A 22767-nucleotide genomic window follows, 5' to 3' on the forward strand; every position below is an offset into this window, starting at 1 on the left:
TTAATTTCTTACAGAGAGGAAAGGGAGAGGATAGATAGTTAGAAACATCAATGAGAGAGAAACATCGATCAGCTGCCTCCTGCACACCTCCCACCGGGGATGTGCCCGCAACCAAGGCACATGCCCTTGACCGGAATCGAACCCGGGACCCTTCAGTCCGCAGGCTGACGCTCTATCCACTGAGCCAAACTGGTCAGGGCATGTTCCTCAGGTTTTTAATTCACTTGATTTTTAGGTTCACTTGTTGGTAGATATGTATTTATTGTTCATAATTTTTCTCTTTACTTTTTTCTTCTTCCTCTTCTTTAAGAATACCTTTCAGCATTTCATATAATACTGGTTTGGTGGTGATGAACTCCTTTAGCTTTTTCTTATCTGTGAAGCTCTTTATCTGCCCTTCCATTCTGAATGATAGCTTTGCTGGGTAGAGTAGTCTTGGTTGTAGGTTCTTGCTATTTATCACTTTGAAAATTTCTTGCCACTCCCATCTGGCCTGCATAGTTTCTGTTGAGAAATCAGCTGACAGTCGTATGGGTGCTCCCTTGTAGGTAATTAACTGTTTTTCTCTTGCTGCTTTTAATATTCTCTCTTTGTCTTTTGCTCTTGGCATTTTAATTATAATGTGTCTTGGTGAGGTCCTCTTTGGATTCCTTTTGTTTGGGGTTCTGTGCGCTTCCTGGACTTGTAAGTCTATTTCTTTCACCAGGTGGGGGAAGTTTTCTGTCATTATTTCTTCCAATAGGTTTTCAGTATCTTGCTCTCTCTCTTCTTCTGGCACCCCCATAATTCTGATGTTGGTACGCTTGATGTTGTCCCAGAGTCTTCTTACATTATCTTCAACTTTTTGGATTTTTTTTTTGCTTTTTGCTTTTTCAGTTGAGTGTTTTTTGCTTCTTTGTATTTCAATTCTTTGACTTGATTCTTGTGTTCCTCTAGTCTGTTGTTGGGTCTCTGTATAATATTTTTTATTTCAGTCAGTGTATGTTTAATTTCTAGTTGGTCCTTTTTCATATCTTCGAGGGTCTCTTTATATTTATCGACCTTTTCTAGGATATTCTTGAAAAGCCTTATAACTGTGGTTTTGAATTCTATATCCAGTCGTTTGTTTTCCTCCATTTCTTTTGTTTGTGATCTGTTTCTTTGACGCCGCATTTTAATTGCTTCCCTGAGTTGGTAGGGCAGATTTGTGTGCTAAGTTTCCTATATGGCACAGTGGGTCGGCCTCCCCAGTTAACCTGAGGTGGATACTCTTGGTGCACCCCTTTGTGGACTGTGTGTACAGCCTTGTTTTAGTTAAGTCTTGATTGTTGTTGGTATCACTGGGAGGAATTGACCTCCAGGCCAGTTGGCTGTAAGGATCAGCTGTGTCTATGCTGGGAGAAGTTCGGTGCTGGAGACAGCCTTATAGGATTAGACTTGCCAAATTGCAAAAGCCTCTGTGCTCAGCTTGGATGGGGTGGAGTCTCAGGGCGGAGCAGACAGTCTTGGCTTCCAGTCAGCCTTGCCCTTGCGCGCGCCTTCAGACCTCTGCCTTCCCCAGCTCCTGAGTCTCCGCCCGAGAGTCCAGATTCCGCCTCGTAAGAGCGTGGGTCCCCAGGGGCTCGCCTGGAACTGGGGTTCAGTGGAGTCAGAACTGGGGTTCAGTGCAGTCAGGAGCTCCCGACTCCTTCTGCTAGGGAAAGCCTGTGGCAACCTCCGCAGCTTTTGTGCACACTGGCACTGCGCCTCCAGACCCCTGCCCGCCAGGACTCCCCCGGGTCTCCCCCGTGTCTCCGAGTCTCCGGATGCCTTTCTCTCTACCTGACAGTCCAGACTCCCCCTGTATGAGCCTGGGTCCACGGGGTTTCGCCCGGGACTGGGGTTCATTGCTGTCGGGGGCTTCCTTCCCCCTTCCGCCAGAGAAAGTCAGCCAGGCTCTCAGCCGCCCTTCCTCTCTGCGCGCACAAAGACCCTTTGCCATACCTCCAATTCTCTGAGCTTTTCTCTTTCCTTCCAGTTGTAGAATTTCCACTCAGCCAGCTTTCCTGTGGTTCTGGATGGTGTCCGTTCTGTCTTTTAGTTGTAGTTTTGAAATTGTTGTGCGAGGCAGCAGTTTAGGTGCTTACCTATGCCGCCATCTTGGTTTCTCCTCTTACCTTATTCTTTACCTCTTAATGTTATCATGCCCCATGGCTCAGTCCTCCTCTGTCCTTTTCAATCTCTTAGCTTTTAAAATACCACCTATATGCTAACAGCTCCCAAATGTATGATATATTACCAGTTCAGGCCTTTCTTCTATACCCCACGGTTGCATATATCCAATGCCTGCCCAACATCTTCACTTGAAAGTTTAGATTAGAATGTCCGTTTCTGCACTGCTGATCTTATTCCACTTTCTCTAGTCTACTCTGCCTGTGGTTGTTCCCATCTCATTTGATGCCCCCCTGCCCGCCCCACCCTTTTCCCATTTGCTCAGAAAAAAACACTTGGAGTGAACCTTGACTCCTCCCTTTCTCTCACACGGTACATTCTGTTTATGTTCGAAATATATCCAGGTTCTGATACTTATTTCTCTCACTGCTACCTCATTTCCTTCCCAGATTATTGTCATAATCTCATAATTGGTCTCCCTTCGCTCTACCCTTTCTTTGCTACAATTTCAATTCTCATGCAGTGGCCAGTGTAGTCTTTCAAATGTTAAGTCAGACCTGTGATTTGTCTTCTTCAGCTGTGCCCCTGTAGCCCCAGTGGAGTCTTTGCTGGTCCTTGAACTTACCAGGCATGCTCCTAACTCAAGGCCTTTGCATTGGTTGTTCTTCTGCCTTTTTCCAGATGGTTACATCTCATACCTCCTTTGAGTAATTTGATCAGGGTAGGCCTCACCAAGCTGATTACAACCATGGCCCTTCACCTGTTCCTCTCATTCTGCTCTGCCCTTTCTTCATCCATTTCACTTACCAGCTACTAAGAGTCTGCATTTTAGCCTGTCACTCTGTTCATGATGGTTTTTTTTTTTTTTTTCAGTAAATAATTTTTTACATTTTAGTGGAGCCACATTTATCCATCTCTTTTTTTCATAGTAGTTTGTGTTTATTAAGCCTTGCTTAAGGAACCTCGCAGTATCCCAAGGTCATTAGATTATTTGGATAGTTCTTTTGGCTACTGCATGGGCTAGAAAAAGTTAGGCCTGAATGAAGGTTGAGAGTAAGGCCTTGATTGGAGGTCTCTTCCATTCCCTCCAAATGAGCATTGACCAGAGGTCTTATTTAGGAAACCAGCCAAAAATAATCTTCCTATAAAAATGCCTAGCCTCTCTTTAGATTCTGCGATATGGGCATTGGGCTTCCAAACCCTGAGAGCTATGGAAGACTGAAGTTCTCTCTTACGTGAGTCATTGCAGGGCCTACATACAGTGTCATTTCTCAGAATGTACAGTGATTACAGCACAGACTGGTTTGTGTGTTGTCCACCCACCAGATAAAGCAAACATTCATTTCTATTTTTATTTTTTAAAAATATTCTCATGTAAATTAGAATCTAAACTATACATTCCTTTTTAGCAGTCAAGATTTAGCTAAGTCCTGTTTTTTTCAGAATGCATTCCCTACTTCAGTTGCCTCTTAGAGATTTTAAAGGCTTTTATATGGAGGAATTGCTTTTATTTTATAGTTTCTTAGGGACTTCTAATATCTCTCTTGTAATGTGTTTGCAGATGCCAATAGCCGCTAGGTCTGAAGGGTTAGAGTAATGAGATCATTCTGTTTTTACTTGTGATGTCTTGTTTTCAGTTTGTGCTATTAGCTCTTTCCTAGCTTCATGGGAGACATATGATTGGACTCCAGTGTTGCTCTTTCAATGGGATGCTTGTTGGTGTACTATTTGTTTTCTTTCATTCTTTCAGGGTATTTTGGCTTGGCCCAGTCCTGTTGAGTGTCTTAAGGGAAGGATTCTTGTTCAGACAGCCATTTTCACACATTTTGATGTACCTCATCCCATGATCTGCATTTGAATGCTTGTTAGAACTGCATTTCTTACCTTTCATATACTGCTGGTGTTTCAGAATAAGTAGGATAAGGTTCAGATACTCAGGTTCTCTGGCAGTCATAGGCTACGTAAGGTAAATGTCAATATTTCAATGGATTCATTTTTTAAAAATATTCACTTAGGCTAGTCCAGTGGTCGGCAAACTCATTAGGCAACAGAGCCGCAGTTTGCCGACCACTGGGCAAGTCTAATCACACAACTACTCTCTGTAAATAGATTGTCCTCTATCGCTTGGTGAATAGGAATACACTGGCACTTCTTTATTTCTGAGGACTGATTCTGATAACCATTGATTTTGTGTTTATTAAAAATCCAGTTCATTACTGGTACCTAACATTTTCTGTCTAGCAAGCATTCTTACTATATCATAGAGTGTCATCGTAAGCTCTGTTTTATGGCTTATGTATCATACTTAGCTCCTCAGTAGTGACCCATATTTATAAAAATACCTGTAGTCCTATATATCTGTCCTTATGTCACACAATACTCCCTCTAGCCAGGCAACTCTCATCTGTCCCATTGTCCTTGTTAATTTTTATAAGAAAACCCCAGTGTTATATTAGTAAAGATTTTCATGTTTAGGGCCATACCTTACTTATTAGACAATGATCATGATACCCGAGTACCTTGGTCATTGTTTGGCCATCCCAGTTGTTTCTGGGTAGAATATGTGGGCTTACACACATCATTTGGGAGAAGGAATAGAGACATTTTCATTTTCAAGGTGTGCTAACTTCCTAAAGGGGCATTGTAATGCTGCTGCTGCTGCTGTTTTGTTGTTGTTGTTTTTTAAACTAGAAGCAGGAGACAGTTGGATGATGATGAATGTTAAACTCAAATTCAAAGAATTATCTACATTCTGATAATATATTTTTTTGGTGATACCCATGAATTGAAATGATGTTTCTTGGACTCCAAGGATTAGTTATGATCTAGGGGGAAACATTTATTTTGATTCCTTCGATCTCAATATTTTTATTACGACTAGTTTTTATAGGGTGTTAGAATGAGAAAGATGAATTGTTTGGGAATCATTGGCTATTTAAGAAAACAATTTAAATACTTTATGAATATAGAATGGGTTGTACAAAGATAATCTTGTTTAGTTAGATGGCAAAGGTGTGGCTGGGTGGACTCACCATACCGGGGTGGGGGGGGGGGGGAAGCAGCAGCCTGCATCTAGGTTAGGAATTAGTCCCCAATTTTCTCCTTTCCATGTTTTGTGAATTTTTTTGAAGTATTACCTGGGTCCTTGAGGTTCACAAATTTGTACAGCTATTTATGAGTATACTAGAGGCCTGGTGCACAGATTCATGCACCAGTGGGGTTCCTTGGCCTGGCCTGCAGGGATCTGGCCGAAACCAGCTCTCCAACATCCCCCAAGGGGTCCTGGATTGTGAGAGGGTGGTTCTTGGGTGACGCACCCCGGAATTGGGCTCTTTCCTCTCTGGTTCTGGGTGTGTCACCTGAGAACTGCAGCTGTCAAGTCACTGCAGCTCGGCAGCTCCTGTGTTGAGTGTCTGTTCCCTGATGGTCAGTGCGAGTCATAGCTACTAGTTGGAGCATCTGCCCCCTGGTGGTCATTGTGCGTCATAGCTACTGGTCGAATAGTCAGATGGTCGCTTAGGCTTTTATAAAGATAGATCAGTGGCCCGGTGCATGAAATTTGTGCACGGGGGAGGGGGTGGTCCCTCAGCCTGGCCTGCACCCTCTCCAATCTGGGACCCCTCGGGGGATGTCCAACTGCCAGTTTAAAGTGGCAGTTGGACATCCCTCTCGCAATCTGGGACCGCTGGCTCCTAACCGCTCACCTGCCTGCCTGCCTGATCACCCCTAACCACTCTGCCTGCAGGCCTGATCACCCCAACTGTCTGCCCCTGCTGGTCTGATTGCCCCCAACTGCCTCCCCCCCGCTGGCCTGCTCGCCCCCAACTGCCCTCTCCTGCCAGCCTGATCGCCCCTAACAGCCTCTGTCTTGGCCCCACCGCCATGGCTTTGTCTGGAAGGTCTCCTTGAAGGTCTCCCGGTCTAATTAGCACATTACCCTTTTATTAATATAGATACAAGGGAGGTAGTATACTTGGCTCTGGAGTCACAGGGAATAGCAGAAATGGATAGGGCTTCCATTTTCATGGAATTTAGGAGCCTAGTGGGAGAGATCCAATACAGTAATTATACCAACTGACCTATCCAACATCTTTCTACTTCTCTACACATGCTCTAACCGTTCTCACTTTCATTTTTAAAGGCAAATTCCTATTGACTTTGTATGCCTGCCGTCATGACTAAAAATATTGGGTTCTTCCTCTTTTATTCCCTCTATCTATTTTGTAGTCAATTCCTGTTAATTCATTTCCTAAAAAAAGTTTCTCATATCTCTTAAGTAACTATCCATTTCCAGTTCTGTCATCTTCTAGACTCTCTTTCATATTCTGAAAGTTAACATTGCTTAGAGCAGTAACCTATTTTTGGAGAACTCTGGGGCCTGTGAGATGATGAAGTAATAGTGTATTTAGATTTTTGTGTAAATGTTGGATTACTATCTATTTTTGCCTTTCTTTTTTTTGTTTGTTTTTTAAATCCTCACCTGAGGCTTTTTTATTTTTATTTTTTTTACTCTCTACCTACTTAGCCGAACTGGCTAGGGCTGTTTTGTTTGTTTGTTTGTTTGTTTTAACTTGAATTTTCTTCCTAGCTTTTCCCTATTCTGCAAACTCACATGAAATCCCACTTTGTCCATGAAACCTTTCCTGATTATTTCTTTCCACTGACCTGAATTTTTGCAGCACTTAGTCCCTAGTTTATATCATACAATTTAGCACTTATTCAAAACTGATTTTTGTTGCTATTCCATATCTGTAGGCTTTCTTATATTATTCTCTTAGGTTACAATAATTTTGAGTCCATGATTATAACTAGAGAGTGTGTTGTATGGAGCTAATAGTTGGTAGGTGCTTAGTAAAGGCTTATGGAATGGTAGAATTTGATTTATAGTGTATCTATAAATATTTGAAGGGGCCTTAACACTTACTGAGCTTCTTCTATATCACATTTTATGTTGGTATTTCCCTGTTAATTGAACTTTTAGGTTGTTTCTTGTTTGGGTAATTAGAAACATTCCATTGCTTGCTTTTCAGGCTGTTGCATGAAAAAGGTAATCTTATTCCCTTTAAAGCATTTCAAACAAAGTAACCATTTACTATGTATCTAGCAATTATTTAATATTTGTGATACTAAGAAGTAGGGCGCATATTTCACTCCATCCTAGTATCTTGTGCCGTTGGCCACGTTCCTTTGTGTTTTGGGTTATTTTGTGTGTGTGTGTTTTTCATTCCTGATGTGCTATTTTATTTTGCTTTTAGGATAAGAACAAGAAACTACGTCCACTGTATGACATTCCCTACATGTTTGAAGCCCGGGAATTTCTTCGAAAGAAGCTTATTGGGAAGAAGGTAAGTGATGACAAACGTATTCACCAGTGGTTGGGGATTATTTTAAGCTGGGCCCTTGTGATGGAATCTCAGAGACCAGCAGATGACACTTCTCCATCAAGTCAAGCGGAATTGCTCTGATATGTAGAGAGGCATGCCTTTGTATCAGGAAGTGGTATCTCTTGGGAGACGTTTAAAATTGGGCCCTGACCAAAGTGTGATTGCCAAAAGTCTCATGACACGTTCTTTCCAGCTTCCAGGCTCAATTCCAGTGTAATAATTTGCCCTGAGCTCCATCACTTGGCTCTGTTCTCTCTAGCCACCTCCTCTAAAAGCTGGTGCTGTGGACTTGTAGTGAGGGGAGGTTAGCACTTTTTCCTGCCTCCCCTACTTCAGAGGGAAAGGTTGGCTATCTGGGAGGAGTGGGGCTCTGCTGGAGTAGGAGTATGCATCTGCGGGCAGGGAGTGAGTATGTGGTGTCCTGTGGAGCCTTTTGGGGAGCACATTGACTTTCCAGTCTAGTGTACCAGCTCAGTGGCCCGAAGAGTGCATTTCCTTGTGTTCTTAGAGCATAATGTTCTATGACCAGCTGCAGAACATGCCATTCTGGGAAGCTAGTAATGAGCTTCTGAGTTCCCCCTTATTTTTCCTGACCTTCCCACCCTTAGTGTCTTGTGCATTTAGTTCTTTGTGTCCTGGATAAACACAGGAAATGAATGGGATTGTCCCTTTGGTAATGGGAAGTCTGTTCAGGGAAGGACTATGATGGTCTTTTTCTTACCTTGATTCAGTGGGGATTCTTGCAGACTAGGTCATGTTTTGGGCAAGTTTTTATTGCATCTTCAGAAGCCTTAACACATTGAAGCCATATTAACATTCTTTACCTAAATGTAGATTTTTAAAACTATTGGTTTAAACTAGTGCCCAAATAGTGTATAATAAATGTACTTTTATTATATTTTATTATGTACCATAGTCACTAGAATGATAAATTTTAGCAAGGGATTTTGAAGTTGGGCATAAGGTGAAATTGCTAATTTTGAGGTAGAGAAAGCAAACTGGATTCCCTAAAACGAGTATTAAATCTGCTCAGGTTCCTTCAGAGCATAGGCTCATTTGTCATTGTATAAACTTTGACAGAATGCTGTATTCATTCATGAAGTGTGGTGCGAATGATGGCTTTAAGCCTCTTTCAATTTCTAGGTCTCCTGTTATCTCATCTAATGTCCAACATCTCTATTTCACCAAGTTGATATCATATCACTTATTTACTGGCTCATAAACAATCGCATAGAGACAAGTAAGGAATTCCTTCACACGCATGGATTTTATTGAAATTCATCCAAAATCACATTGAAGGGAATGGCAGCGCATATCATATTTGATTCATGAGCAGCCCGTTGTGTGGCATGTGTCATGGCATCCACCTGGTTTCTTTGAAGATTGCCCTTCCTCCTTCACTTTCATCCCTGGGAACACAAATCACAGTTTATTGCAGCAGCTGCTGAAAGGTCCTACAAGTGGTTCAGAGCTCGGCTCTCAAACACCCATGTGACAGACCTTTGTAAAGTCCTCTATTTCAGGATAAGGGGACTGACCTCAAGTGTCAGATATCGTGGCAATTCTTAAGCAGTTAGGTTCTTTCTTGGTGAAAGAAGCCTCATTTACTGGTTCCTCTGCATCATAGCTGATTGCTTTCTATTTGTGCTGAGCTCGTTTTGTCCCCCACAGTGACATTGTATACATGATAAATGCTATATGCCTGTGTAGGGAGCAGCATGCAGCTCAGCTCTGCGGGGCTGAACATTCCTGATGTGAACTGCTTTTCCTGACTTACCACCTGAAACCACTTGCCTGTCTTCGGGGGCCATCAGTTGTGACAGCGAACACCCATGTGCTCTTGAGTCTGGGAGCAATCAGGGCAGTCACTGCCTCAGGGGGGTGGCTAGCACATCACCACACATTTCTGCCAATTCCCTTCAGGTCGGTGCAGCTATTGAGCATGGCACATGGTGATTAAGAGGCACCAAGAGGGAGCATGTGTGCCTGTGTGTCTACGTGCCCATGTGCACCAAAGTTGATTAGGGCAGCCTGTCACAGCTTAAGCAAGATAATGGAGGTAAAATCACCTTCTCTGTCCAGACTATTATTTGACCATCCTAGAGAGTCTATAGTATGACGATTTTGAATAATTCCTAGAATGCAGAGGAATAAGATTGAAGGTAAACTGCTGAGGTGCTTTGTTAGGTTCAGTGGCCTTCATTTCAGTTATGGAAATTCACTTTGATTCACTTCTAAGATTTAATTCTGGCTAAATGCCTTAATTAAAGTTACTGTGCACCTCCCTGAGCCTTGGTTTTATCACTTGTGAATTGGGAATATTAGTTGCCTTTCCTCTCTCATGGGATGGTTATGAGAATCTAGGATGATGCTAGTCCTTCCAGATGCCAGTAAGATAATGTTGTTTTGTTTTAATAATGCTACTTTTGCTTTTATATAGAATCCAGCATAGCTTTACTTTTTTGTTTATGATTTTTTTTACTGGCTCTGGGTTCAAGATATGTAAGTCAGCGTGCAATTAATTTGACTGTCAACAATCCATTATACAGATTTGTATGGTACTTGGTTAGATGTGTCTCCAGGGTTCCAGCTTCCACAAAATGAGTATCCATTCATGCTAGAGTGTGTGAGTGTGCATGTTTTCTCTGGTTTGAGGGAGAGGTAGGATACAAGTGTATGCTAGAAGGGTTTCAGAAGCTGCAGGAATTGCTATAGTGCCTGGTAGAACGCCCTCTCCATCCCATGTTTACCATCTGCCTTCTTTCACTAGAATCTTGACTGAGGAATATGCATAGTCTTCACTGTTTGGGTTCCTCATGGCCCTAGAAAAGCTGAGGAATGGAATCCATGGTAATTTCAACATGTCTTTTAGTTTTCTAGAATGTTATCCCAGGTATTTAGGATGGTGAGATTGATACCTCCCTAAAAGAACCAGGGCTCTAGTTCTATCCTTATAGCATAACAGTTTCTCTGTGTACGTATGTTTTTCTTAATGTTTAGATAAGTCAGCCTGTGGAATCTTCTATAATAATAAAACTGTAATATGCAAATCGATTGAACAGCAGAATGACTTTCCGGAAAACTATGCTATGACACCCACTGGTGCCAGGCCAGCCAAGGCGGGTGAAATGCGAATGGTTGGGGGCCCGGCCATCACCTCATGATTGCCCTGCATAGGGAGGCCCAGGCCACCAGCCGACGGAGCTATCAATTGGGGGACTCCACTATCACCCCAAAGAGGGAGGCCCAGGCCACCAACCGGCAGGCTGCAGCAGGTGGGCAGGACTTCCCTCTGCGAGAGCGATTCATCACAGAGCCCCAGCCAGGTGGGTAGGGCCTACCTCTTTAGGGTGATTGATCACAGGGCTCCCGGACTGTGAGAGGGCACAGGCCAGGCTGAGGGACCCCCCCGCCGAATGCATGAATTTCATGCACTGGGCCTCTAGTAAGGTAATAATAACTGCACCTTCATTGGGAATTTTCCCCACCTATTTTCGAGAATATCTAAAGTAGAATCTCAGTATTTCTAATCTGTGTATTATAGCATTTACAAATGACATAATTGCAGTTATCACCACGGGAACCACTGTGTTCAGAGTTGGAACTTGTTTAGACAATTAAAGGGTCAGAAATGGTGGAAGAGATGGAATCGCATAAAGCTAGAGTGCATTGAAGCATCTGCCCTGGTATTAGATGCTCAGTCCAGGATCTCCTGTCTCCAGTAATCTCTGTCCCCAAATGCATGTCTATTCCTTACTTGTTTTTGCCACTGTTATTGAATAAGCAAAATTTGAGAATGAAGCTTATTTGTAAACAGATGACATTGTATGGTTTTCATGCCATTGAAAATTTGTCTGTGAACTAGGCTGACTCTTTTTTAGGCACTTAAGATTGAGTATTTTTGCTGATGTATGTAGACATTTGGGAAGTTATAAGGCTGAAAACAACTTAGAAAATTATTTTGAACTAGAGGTCCGGTGCATGAAGTTTGTACACGGGTAAGGTCCCTAGGTGTGGCCAGCAATCAGGGCCGATCTGTGGGACAACTGGCAGGGTGATTGGGGGGGGGGGGTCCCTACTGGCACCCGCCTTGGCTGGCCTGGCGCCACCCGCTCGCCAGCCCTGCCCCCTGCTGCTGCCTCTGGCCACCTCCCTCTGTGGGGTGACCAGCGGGGCAGTTGGGGGGCTCCCGCTGGCACCTGCCTTGGCTGGCCAGGGTGCTGGGGGCAGCTCCTACGTTGAGTGTCTGCCCCCTGGTGGTCAGTATGCGTTATAGTGACTGGTTGTTCTGCTGTTCTGTCAATTTGCATATTAGGCTTTTATTATATACTAGAGGCATGGTGCATGAAATTCGTGCACGGGTGGTGGTCCCCTCAGCCCAGCCTGCACCCTCTCCAATCCAGGACCCTGGGATTGGGCCTAAACTGGCAGTTGGACATCCCTCTAACAATCCGGGACCACTGACTCCTAATTGCTCACCTGCCTGCCTGCCTGATCGCCCCAACTGCCCCCCTTGCCGGCCTGGTTGCCTCCAACTGCGTGCCCCTGCCAGCCTGCTCACCCCTCACTGCCCCCACTGCTGGCCTGGTCACCCTCCGCTGTCCCCCCTGCTGACCTGGTTGCCCCCAACTGCCACTCCCCACTGCCTGGTCGCCCCTCACTGCCCCCCTCTGCCGGCCTGGTTGTCCCTCACTGCCCCTCCCCTCCCACGCCCCCCCCCCCCCCCACTGGCCTGGTCACCCCACACAGCCTGCTGTTCAGTCATTTGGTCGTCCCTCACTAACCCCCCTGCTGGCCTGGTCACCCCACGCAGCCTGCTTGTTCAGTTGTTTGGTTGTCCCTCACTAACCCCCCTGCCAGCCTGGTTGCCCCACGCAGCCTGCTGTTCAGTCTTTACTGTGAGGGCGTCGTGACCAATTTGCATATTACCCTTTTATTAGTACACATTTTTTATTATTATTATATAGGATTCATGTTGCTTTAGATTGTTCTCTTTTTTGAAACCTGTCTTTCCTGAGGTCCATACTTACGGGGGCGTGGAGTTCTTTGGGGATGGATGGAAATGATCTAGGGAGATCAGACTTATAATAAATCCAGCGTGTTCAAAACTGAACTCATGATATCCTGTCAGGAAATCAGGTCCCCTCCATGTCCTGGGAGTCACACCACTATCGGTTGCTGTGGGAGACATCTTTGACACACTCTCTTCCCATATGTCTCCTAGTCCAGACTCTCACCACTCCTGCTGGGTCTATGCATGATTGTTTCCTCCTCTTTTCATTGCCCTGCCCCAGCCTTGTCTTATAACTGCTCTCACCTGGACTTCTGTAGTCTTTTTACTGGGTTTTCCACAGCCATTCTTTCCCAGTCTAGTCCCTTCTGTACCTGCAGCTAAAGGGAGCTTCACAAATGACAATTACCTTATGTTCCTTCTTTGCCTAAGACTAATGGCTTCCCATTGCTTCCTGTGGTAGACAAAGCTTGGCATAATCTGGTTCCAAGACAATCTCTAGCCACAGGGTGGAATAGCCTCAGAGTGCTAAAAACTGCTCTGTTGCTCATTTTATTAGAAAATCATGAAAAAGAGGGTGAGGTTGGCCTGCTTCTTGGATGTAACCTTCTACCCCTTTTCTCACCCACCTCCTAGCCACCTTTCTGGCCTTCCTTCGGTTTCTGAAATGCATTATGCTCCCTGTCACCTCAGGGCTTTTGCACTTGCAATTTCTTTTGTTTGGAAAGTCTTCTTGTCCTCCGTTTTCCTCTGCTATTTATCTCATGCTTATACTTCAAATTCAATGTAGATGAGAGAAGCTCTCCCTGAGCAACTGCCCTTCCAACATATTAATCTGTACATCATTTTTCAAGTCTTAATGTATTTGAAAAAGTATGTGTTAATATCTATCTCTCTTGTTAGATTTATTATATTGGGCAGACTAGGGCCCACGTCTGTTTTGCTCTCCACTGAAGGGCCCAACACATACAGTGTATGGGGTAGAGTAGGTGCTCAATAAATTTCTACTAAATTAATTTAGGGGATAAGGAAGACACTGGACTGAAGACTGTGGATCCAGATAAGAATGCATAAAGGGTCCTGGCTTGCATGGCTCAGTTGGTTGGGAGTGCACTGAAGGGTTGGTGGTTCAAGTCCCAGTCAGGGCACATGCCAGGATATGGGCTTGATCCCCAGTGGGGTGTGTACAGGGGGCAGCCTATCCACATTTTGCTCTCACAGCGATGTTTTTCTTTCCCTCTCCTTCTTCTGTCTCTGGAAATTACAAAAACAAAAACAAACAAAAACATAAAGAGAGGTAGAAATAGGACCCATTTGATTTGCCAAAGGATTAGCCTTGTGTGCAAGAAGTAGGTTGAGATTGCCTCTTCATTTCAGAACTCCCAAGTTTAATTTGGAAATGACTAATGTTGGCAATCCAACTCTACTGTTAATAGCCTTGTTTCCTTGGGATAAAATATCCTGAGTGTCGAAGTCAACTCTAGAGGATGTGGCTTATTTGTACTTTGGTGAATACCTTTGTATGATCCTTATGCCATTCCAGTTTGTACTGTGAACTAGACAGATTTCTTAAGGCAATTCGTATAATGCTCATTCCAGCTTAAAGGGGCCAGGGCTGTCATTTATTGAATTTCTTTGTAGTAAACTCTGAATATTTTTGTCTTTATTTAATTTTCATCCCCACCCTGCAAGATGTGTATATCATTCCTGTTTTTTACAGGTAAAGAAATGGAAGCTCATAGAAATTAAATATTTTACCCAGGTGTCTATGCTAAATTAGAGGCCATCGAGAAAGGCCTGCTTCTCGTTGTGTGTGCTGAATCCTGTGCCCATAGCAAGGGTCACAGTCCTTTTTGGAATAATGTCAGTTCTTGTATAGAACACACAACTCCCTGCTACAAAAAAATTTATTCTCTTCAGCTGCATTATCCTACTGGACAGATATCAGCAGGTGGTAATGACACCATAGATCAGCCCTCTGAATGCTTTCAGCCCACTAGACGTTATCTCATTAGTCTTTGAGATGTCCCCGTGAAGTGACATTTCATCAAATTGTTCATCAGAGAAAGCAGTGTCAGATTACATGTTCTTCTAGTTACAAACTTGAGGTCATAGGTAACATTGCAAACCCAATGTTGAAGCTTGCTTTCCCCTGCTCTTCAATCTCTTGGCATAGGTGAGACTTTGGGGAAGAAGGAAAGGATAGACCCTCCTTTTTTACCTTGGCCCAGAGCCACGGAGAGATTGAGTCGCAATCTCATTGCTCCTTCCCATGTGCAAGGACAGCTCTCTGAAGATACTCTGCTGCTGAGAGCTCTTTAAGCTTTTTTGAGGAGGACTCCTTCACTCCTTTTCTGGCTATTTAGCAGGGTTGTCCTTTTCCTTGAAAAATACTTGTAAGTTCTTTCTTTTGCTGTGTGTTATTTAATCAGCTGTGTTAAGTGCAAAGCTGGCAGTCGGGGAATTTTTGTTTTTAATTACCTCTGATGATTTTAGTTTTGGTTTTTACAAACATTTCCTTTGTCATCTCCACATTTTTCATTTCGTATTAATTGGATTCATTCACGCTATGGAAAAGTTCTTTACATTAATGATTAGCACAAGCCCTACGGTTTTGAATGCATTGTGATTTAAATTGACAAGTTGCTTTGTCCTTGCCTTCTTAGTTGTTGCCATCAGCGTGGCTGTAAATATTTTGAATAAATGACTGAAGATGTTCACCAAATCTTGAGATGTTTTGAAGGACTTATAATTTCTGACCATGCTGTTTTCTAGTAAGACTTCTTCCCCTTAGGACAGGAATGTGTCAGTATGCTTGGAGACCAATGGTCATTTTAGGTATCCTTTACCCTTTGGGTTTGGGAATGATCCTTGACTTATTAGCTCCCTTGTTTGGTGAATAATTGACAGAATTTATTATAAAACTGCAAGTTTCTGGAAACTCTGTTGTTCTCAGCAAGGTAGCTTTCCGCCTGCTGCCACCTAAATGTTAGTTCTTGTTTTTTTAATCTGCGGATTGTGAAAAGTGCCTCTGTACTTTAGGGACTACCAGGGTGTTGAGCTGAGCACATAGTTCTTGGGTGAAGTGTGGTATTTGTATGATGTATATTGTAATATCCTCTCTAGAAAACGTCTCTAAGTTAAATGAAGAAACTAGAACATTCAACTGCATTCCTGGAAATTTCTTCTGTATGCTCACCTGTGGGAAATGATTTATGAGCTACCAGAATCCTTGAGATTCTCAAATCTTGGTAATACTCTCATATTACTTTGCTTATTAATGACTTTCTTCCCTGGACTCCCAAGTTGCTCATTGTTTTCTGATGAAGGTTCTTGTCTATATGACAAGCTTAGTAGTCAACTTGTCTTAAGCCACCCACTCATGATCTTTTCAGCTGGGGTTGTGCAATGTTGTGCTTGGGGCTGGAACTTTCCATGCTTACTCTCTGCAAACTGTGATTTTATTTTAGGGGGAGATTTGTGCTGAATCAGCTCAGCTGTGTTTGGGTATAGGGAGAGGACAGGCTTTTTTCCCCACTTTAAAAATAACCCGCATGTGCCAAAAATCCTATAAAATGTGCTGAATTGCAACTCTTCTAACTTCCTATACCTCCTGGTTTACAGAGAATAGATTCTTTTCAGCTTGGGCTCAATAATAATGTATAGAATATTTTGTGTTGTAGAAGATTGTAAATGAGACTGTGTACAGATGTGCTCAATTATGAAGGAAACTTTGCTCTTGTCTTACATTTTTTCCCCTCCACTGGTTTTTATTTTCTAAGTAGGGTGTAGACAGAGATGTTATATATAACTTTTCTAGTAAGAAAATACACATTATTCAGAAGTAGAGAGTCTAATTTTTAAGCATCAATTTTTCAGGGTTTCTTCCTGTGCCAATTCTGTTTTTATGTTTACAGTTAAGCTAATACCTCCAGTGCTTGAGTATTTCTTTCCTGAGGGAATGAATAATTTGCGTGTGTACAAGAGGGTAGTATGCATAAGTGTCTGTTGGGTCTAAGGTGGAAGTTCCGCCAATTCTTTGCCACTGGGTGACAGAAGTGGTGTTTTAGGGACACATCTTCATAATTGGGGTCATGTAGTTATGAGCTCAGAAAATATGAGCTCCTTGTTTTAATGTGTTTAAAATCTCAGTGAAGCTTTTTGTTCTTATTTGAATCACATTTTTTTATTAATACCTGGAGTTGCCTTCTTGCATTTACTTTGCTGATTTCCTTTTGGCAAATTTTTAGGTATTCCTTAAATGCTGCATTTCTATCCCATAAGTATTTCTGGCTTGGACAGTCTTTGCTGGTGTTTTCATGATCATAAGCATAGTGTTCCCTAAGAATGTATCCTCTGGAACACCAGAATGTGGCCTCATTTGGAAATAGGGTCTTCACAATTGTGATTAGTTAAGTTAAAATGAGATCATGCTGTATTAGAATGGGCTCTAAACCCAAAGATTTGGTGCCTTCATCAGAAAAGGATAGGGTACGGACACAAATAGAAAAAGCCTACGTGAAGTTGGAGGTGGATTTTAAAGTAATGCAGCTGTAAGCCAAGGGTTGCCAGAAGCCACAAGAAGTGAGGAAGAGGCAAGGATGGACTCTTTCCTAGAGCGTCCCAAGGGAATATGGCCCTGTTGACACCTTGATTTCAAACTTGAGAGTAAATTTCTGTTGTTTTAAGCCAATCAATGTGTGGTACTTTGTTACAGCAACCTAGGAAACTAGATTGGCATTTTCCTCTATCTGGCCACTGACTCTCTGCTGGAGTTCCGTTTCTGAGTCTGTACCTTGAAGGATGGGTGCTGATGTTCACTTAAGAAGGTTGCCATAGTCAGAGGTCCTCCATCGCTTCTACTTTGATAATGAGCAGCATTTTGAAATATGGCACATCCTGGGAAAAATGATTTCTGGCAGTAGTTTCTGATGAACCATGCTCATCCCATTCAAGAGTGATGAAATAGAATGTTAGGAATATTAACACCAGTCTGTGTTCTGGAGAATATATTTAACATTTCGCCTGCTTAGATTGCACGCTGTGTGGAGTTGTGAATGAATTTTCTTTTGTAACTATAGCAAGGTTATGTTTTCAAGGTATTTTTTTCTGCAGCTTTGCCTTCTCATCTCTCTGGCTTCAAAAAGTGTTTGGACTGGCTGGGCTGCGCTGATGAGCTGGGAGTCTTCTTCTGAAGACAAAGGTTGAGTAGTTTTATTCTCTTTAAGGACTCAGTCCCCACAGCTGGGATCATGCCTCATCACCTGATATATGTTAAGAAAGCCATATGTTCAGAAAGCCAGAGGGTGTTAGCCTAGTGAAATAGATTTGTTTTTATTATTTAGCAATTATTTTTGGAGCAACTAGTCTGTACTATACCTTGTTCTAAGCATTGGAAATAGAGCCTTAACAAATACCTATTTTCATGAGACTAATATTTTGGAAAGGGCACATACTGTTATGGTTGTTGGGTACCTTTTTAGAGGTGAAATATGAATAAAATATCTCATAAGTTGTTTATAGGCTGGCTGGGGTAAGATTACATCAGAATGTGTGAAGTTGAAGAACAGATTTGAATAACTGGTGAGATAATAGAAATGTGTCTTTTGGCATTATTGGATTAATATTCATGTGAATTGTGCAGGTCATAGTTGTCTTCTAGAGACAAGGAGCAGTCTCACCTGCTGTGTGACCTTATGCACTTAATGGCTTCATCTACCACTCCTCACTTCTTTTCTGTCTATAGATCTGTTTCCAGCTGCTGACTACTGGATACCCAGATTTCAGTAGATAGCTCACATCTATTCTGTCCAAAATGTAGTTTGCAGCTTTCATAGGACTTTCTTCCGTTCATACAAACTGCCTTGGCTACCTTGGTTGTTGATCTTATATAATGTCATCACCCGATTGTCCTGAACTTCAGAATAAGCAGTCTTCCCATCCCAGGGCCACTTGATTTTGCCACAGTTTTTTGTGTTTTGTTTTTTTCAAATTTCCTTTTCACAGCATTTCTATGACTTTTAGTATGTGTACTCCTTATCTCTCATTTTAATTATTGCAGTTCCATCTTACGTAGTTGTCCTGCTCCTTCTAGTCTGTGCCTTCTTTCACATTGCTGTCAGCATTGCTTTTTATATGCACAGTCATGATTATCTCACTAGCTGCGGGGTGTGAGTTAATAATTTGTACAGTTGCTGCAGAAAAGCATTTATTTCCTTAAATGGACATAAAAAATAAAAGGCAAAGGAAAGGCCATTGTACATTAAAAGAATTATAATATCACTTACGGATCTTGCTTCCATCTCCAGTCTTAACTCCACTACTCTACCTTCCATACTGCATGTCACAAGAACTTCTCACTACTAATATTCCATGGACATGCCAAGACCTTTCACAGCTTCTTGCCTTCATACTTGTTTTTCTATAAGAATCTTACCACTATCCTATATTCTGTCTCCCCATGTGAAGTCTGGGGTTCTCTGACCTCCTAGTATACTTTTGTGTCCATTTTTGTAGTAGCCGTTTCCCAGGTCTCACCTCCCTCCCCCACTGCCGAAGGGTAACACTGCCTGTGTTACCTTTTCTTCAGCTCACAGTGCCTGATGTTAGCAATCAGGTTAGGGTCCCCAGGTGGTCTTTTTTTTGTTTTTATAAACATATATGTATATTGATTTCAGAGAGGGAGAGAGATGGAAACATCAATGATGAGAGAGAATCATTGATCGGTTGCCTTGTATATGCTCCCCACTGGGGACGGAGCCCACAACCTGGGCATGTGCCCTGACTGGGAAGTGAACCGTGACCTCTTGGTTCATAGGTCGACGCTCAACCACTGAGCCACGCTGGCCGGGCCCCAGTATGTCTTTACAGAAGAGGTGGGATTTGCCTTCTACCTAGTAGGTCTTCAAAAAGCTTGAGGGTATAGAGAAGAGATGCGAAAGCTCATCCTTTAGCTCTAAGCTGGGCATAGGGCTTTCTTGTCACCTGCCTTCATTAGTTCCTCATGTAGACTTTGAGCCCACCTCATCAAGACTTGAGGCATAGCAGTCTGACTAAAACATAGGGAGAATAAATGTGTTTCTCTTTTAAATGTCTGTATATGAATTCTGGTTATTGCCGCTCCACCTGATTGGCGGCCACATGCTAGATGCTTCGTGTAGTCACGCCTCTGCTGTCTTTGTGAGGCAGCCTGATCAGCCGCTCCTTAGAGCTGGAGGTCTGGTTTGGGGAGATTTCTGTGTCTTTTCTTCATAATCAAGAATGTACAGCACTTGTAATTTGTTCTTCTAACAAATTATTTGACAGGGGGATTTACTCAATCAGGAGGCAGTAAGTTAATATTTTTTTTGTCTGGAATCTTTCATTATTATTTTATAGCTCCAAGTGACAGAAGCTTGATGGACCCTGACTGCTCCCTGCTGTTCCCATTCCCCCCTGACTTGGGGTTCATAATGTCCCTGTTTTCCAATAGTAGTCTAAATGAATTGGTAGGAAATAAGTTCGTGACTTGTTCCACTTTGCCATTTCTGCAATGTATGGGGCACCTTTTCAAAGCCTGACAGGTTGCTGCTGAGCCCAGCTCCTCGGAGCCTATTGTACAAGACTTTGATGCATGGTAGAGTCCTGAGAAAGAGAAGCCAGTTAGCATCTGATTTTTCCCCACTACGCCCGCTTTCTGCCACCTGTAACTTCTGACCTTCCTTTATTTAAAAAAAAAGAAAAGAAAAAAAAAATGAGAAGGGAAGGGACTGGACTGTGAAGAATGAAGACAGGAAGAAAATCACAGAAGTGACCTAGGCACTAATTAGAAATTAGGTAAGCACCTTTTCTTGAAGTGGTACCGCATGTAGCTGGAGAGCTGGGGAGGCTTCTTTTTCTAGTTGAATCTTAAGAGCGGAGAACTAAAATCCTACATGGGTGGTCGGTGCATTCATGAAGCCTCTGTTTATTTGTAAAATAGTGATAGTATGTAGGCAGCCATGATTCCTTAGGATGTGCTGGTACAGGGAGGGAATGGAAGCAGACCCTGCATTATAATTTTGGGGCAGGGTAGAAAGGGTGGAACAGATTAATTTTTTCAGGATGGCAATAGAAACTAGCACCTTAAATACAGACCTGCAGCCTTTTTCACAATTTGTCAGACCACATTATAGTGAAGAGGAGAGGTCATTTCTGTGACCTCAGAGGCAGCAAGATATGCATACACCTGAAGATTGTGTATGTCCAAATTCTTACACTTCGGACACATTTCTTTCTTTCTGAGTTCACTACCTTATTTCCTTAATTTATAAAATGTAAAGGAACAGCCCTGGCCTTGTGGCTCAGTTGGTTAGAGCATTGTCCTGTGCACACTCCTGCACACCCCTGGTCCCCACCCCCCCCCCCCCCCCCCCGAAATAAAAAGGTTGTGGATTTGATACAGGTTGTGGATTTGATACATGGTCTGGGAACATACCTAGGTTGGGGGTTTCATCCTGGTTGGGGAGTATACAGAAAGACACAACTGATTGATGTTTCTCACATTGATGTTTCTCTCTATCTCTCCCCTTCCCTTCCTCTCTAAAATCAATAAAAACATGAACACATTTTCTGTCTTCTTAAAAGATACTCTTACTAAAGAATCCATAAAGGCTCAATTAGTCTTCCTGGTATCTCTAATCAGACTCTGATATAACAGCATTTACTGATCAATGTGTAGTACTCCTACTAGTGAGTCTGGGGAGAGCCACTATAAAGAGGCAGACTGGCCCAGCCAGCGTGGTTTAGTGGTTAAGCATCGACCTATGAACCAGAAGGTCACAGTTCGATTCCCGAAGGGGTATATGCCCTGTTAGCAGGCTCAATCCCCCAGTGTGGGGTGTGTAGGAGCTAGCTGATCAGTGGTTCTCTCTCATCATTGATGTTTATATATCCCTCTCTCTCCCTTCCTTTCTGAAATCAATAAAAATATATTTTTTAAAAAGAGAGACCAACCAATTTCCATCCTCTGGCCCAGGCTCCACCTCACAGGATGGGCTGGAATTGAAGAAAATCTGGAGCTCCAGACCTGAAGTGCAGTTAGTCCTTGCTTTTCTCCTAACTCCATGGCCTTGGATGCATCCTTTTACAGTATATGAGTTCTTAGTTTCCTTATCTGTAAGAGGGGAATGGACTGGCAGTCGCCAAAGATCTATTCCTAAACCCTGTGGTCACGCCCAGTCCGCATAGCTCAGTGGTTGAGCATCAACTTATGAACCGGGAGGTCACGGTTCAATTCCCGGTCAGGGCACTTGCCCAGGTTGTGGACTCGATCCTCAGTATGGGATGTGCTGGAGGCAGCTGATCAGTGTTTCTCTCTCATCATTGATATTTCTACCTCTCTCTCCCTTTCCCTTCCTGTGAAATCAGTAAAAGTATATTTTTTAAAAAAATAAATAAACCCAGTAGTGAAGATTTTTGCCCTGTTTACACTGATTGACCTACTTGACCTTTTACAATTATAAAAGTTTAGTCTTTTCACGCCAAAGATTTGTTTTCATGTGGTAGATAAAATGACAAAGTTTGAGGGGGTGTGTCAGTGTGAGACACATGCACACCCCTGAGTCCTGTGACTACTGGGTGATGCTTTATACTTACTCTGAGCACTGACTGTAGTGGCCTGTTTGTTGAGAGAGCTGCAGTGTAAATCTCTACCACCTCTATGGAATGGCTTAGTTATCTTTTACCCACCAGCCTCCTCCCACCACAAGAGAAGGTTAGGAGATTGAACTCATTCATTCCCACTTCTGCTTATGTTACTGATATATCTGTTTATCTGAAATATTTAAGTTGTTATGGTTGAGGTTACAATCCAGTTTATCACTGAATCCAGGACTTCTTTTCTCCCTATTCTAGGACTTACGTTTGTCTTTAAATGATTTTTTCCATTTGAGGGCTGGTGTTTCCTTCCCTCCATCATTCATCAGTTCACTAAATGTTGAAATAATGGCTTTTGAAACCAAATCCATCAGAATGATTGACTCCTTGACATTGGCCTGGCGCCTTTTCACATTTTCCACTAGATCCCCCATTGCCAGGGCTGCTGCTGGCTGCATAGAAGAAAAGCAGCAGGCAGTCTGAACTCCCCAGCACCTGAGAGTTTTTGAAGATGAAAGACAAAGATGAGTCATGTTGCTGCTCTTCAGTATTTCTGGTTTGGTGGTCAAGGATCATAGCTCTCTGAGGAAGAAGATCACTAAGTTTAAGTGGATTTATTGTGTCTTT

The 22767-nt window shown here is 42.8% G+C and overlaps 1 protein-coding gene across 1 annotated transcript in view; it reads left to right on the top strand.

Moving 5' to 3' along the window:
• The window catches only part of SND1 (staphylococcal nuclease and tudor domain containing 1), a 495060-nt gene that overhangs the window by 181952 nt on the left and 290341 nt on the right, over positions 1-22767 (top strand). The window contains exon 11 of the mRNA XM_080663510.1: positions 7386-7475. Within this exon, the coding sequence (XP_080519636.1) occupies positions 7386-7475 (90 nt within the window). The remainder of the gene's footprint in view (positions 1-7385; positions 7476-22767) is intronic.

Source organism: Plecotus auritus (assembly GCF_963455305.1).
Source record: "Plecotus auritus genome assembly, chromosome: 4".
In the NCBI taxonomy this organism is placed as follows: domain Eukaryota; kingdom Metazoa; phylum Chordata; class Mammalia; order Chiroptera; family Vespertilionidae; genus Plecotus; species Plecotus auritus.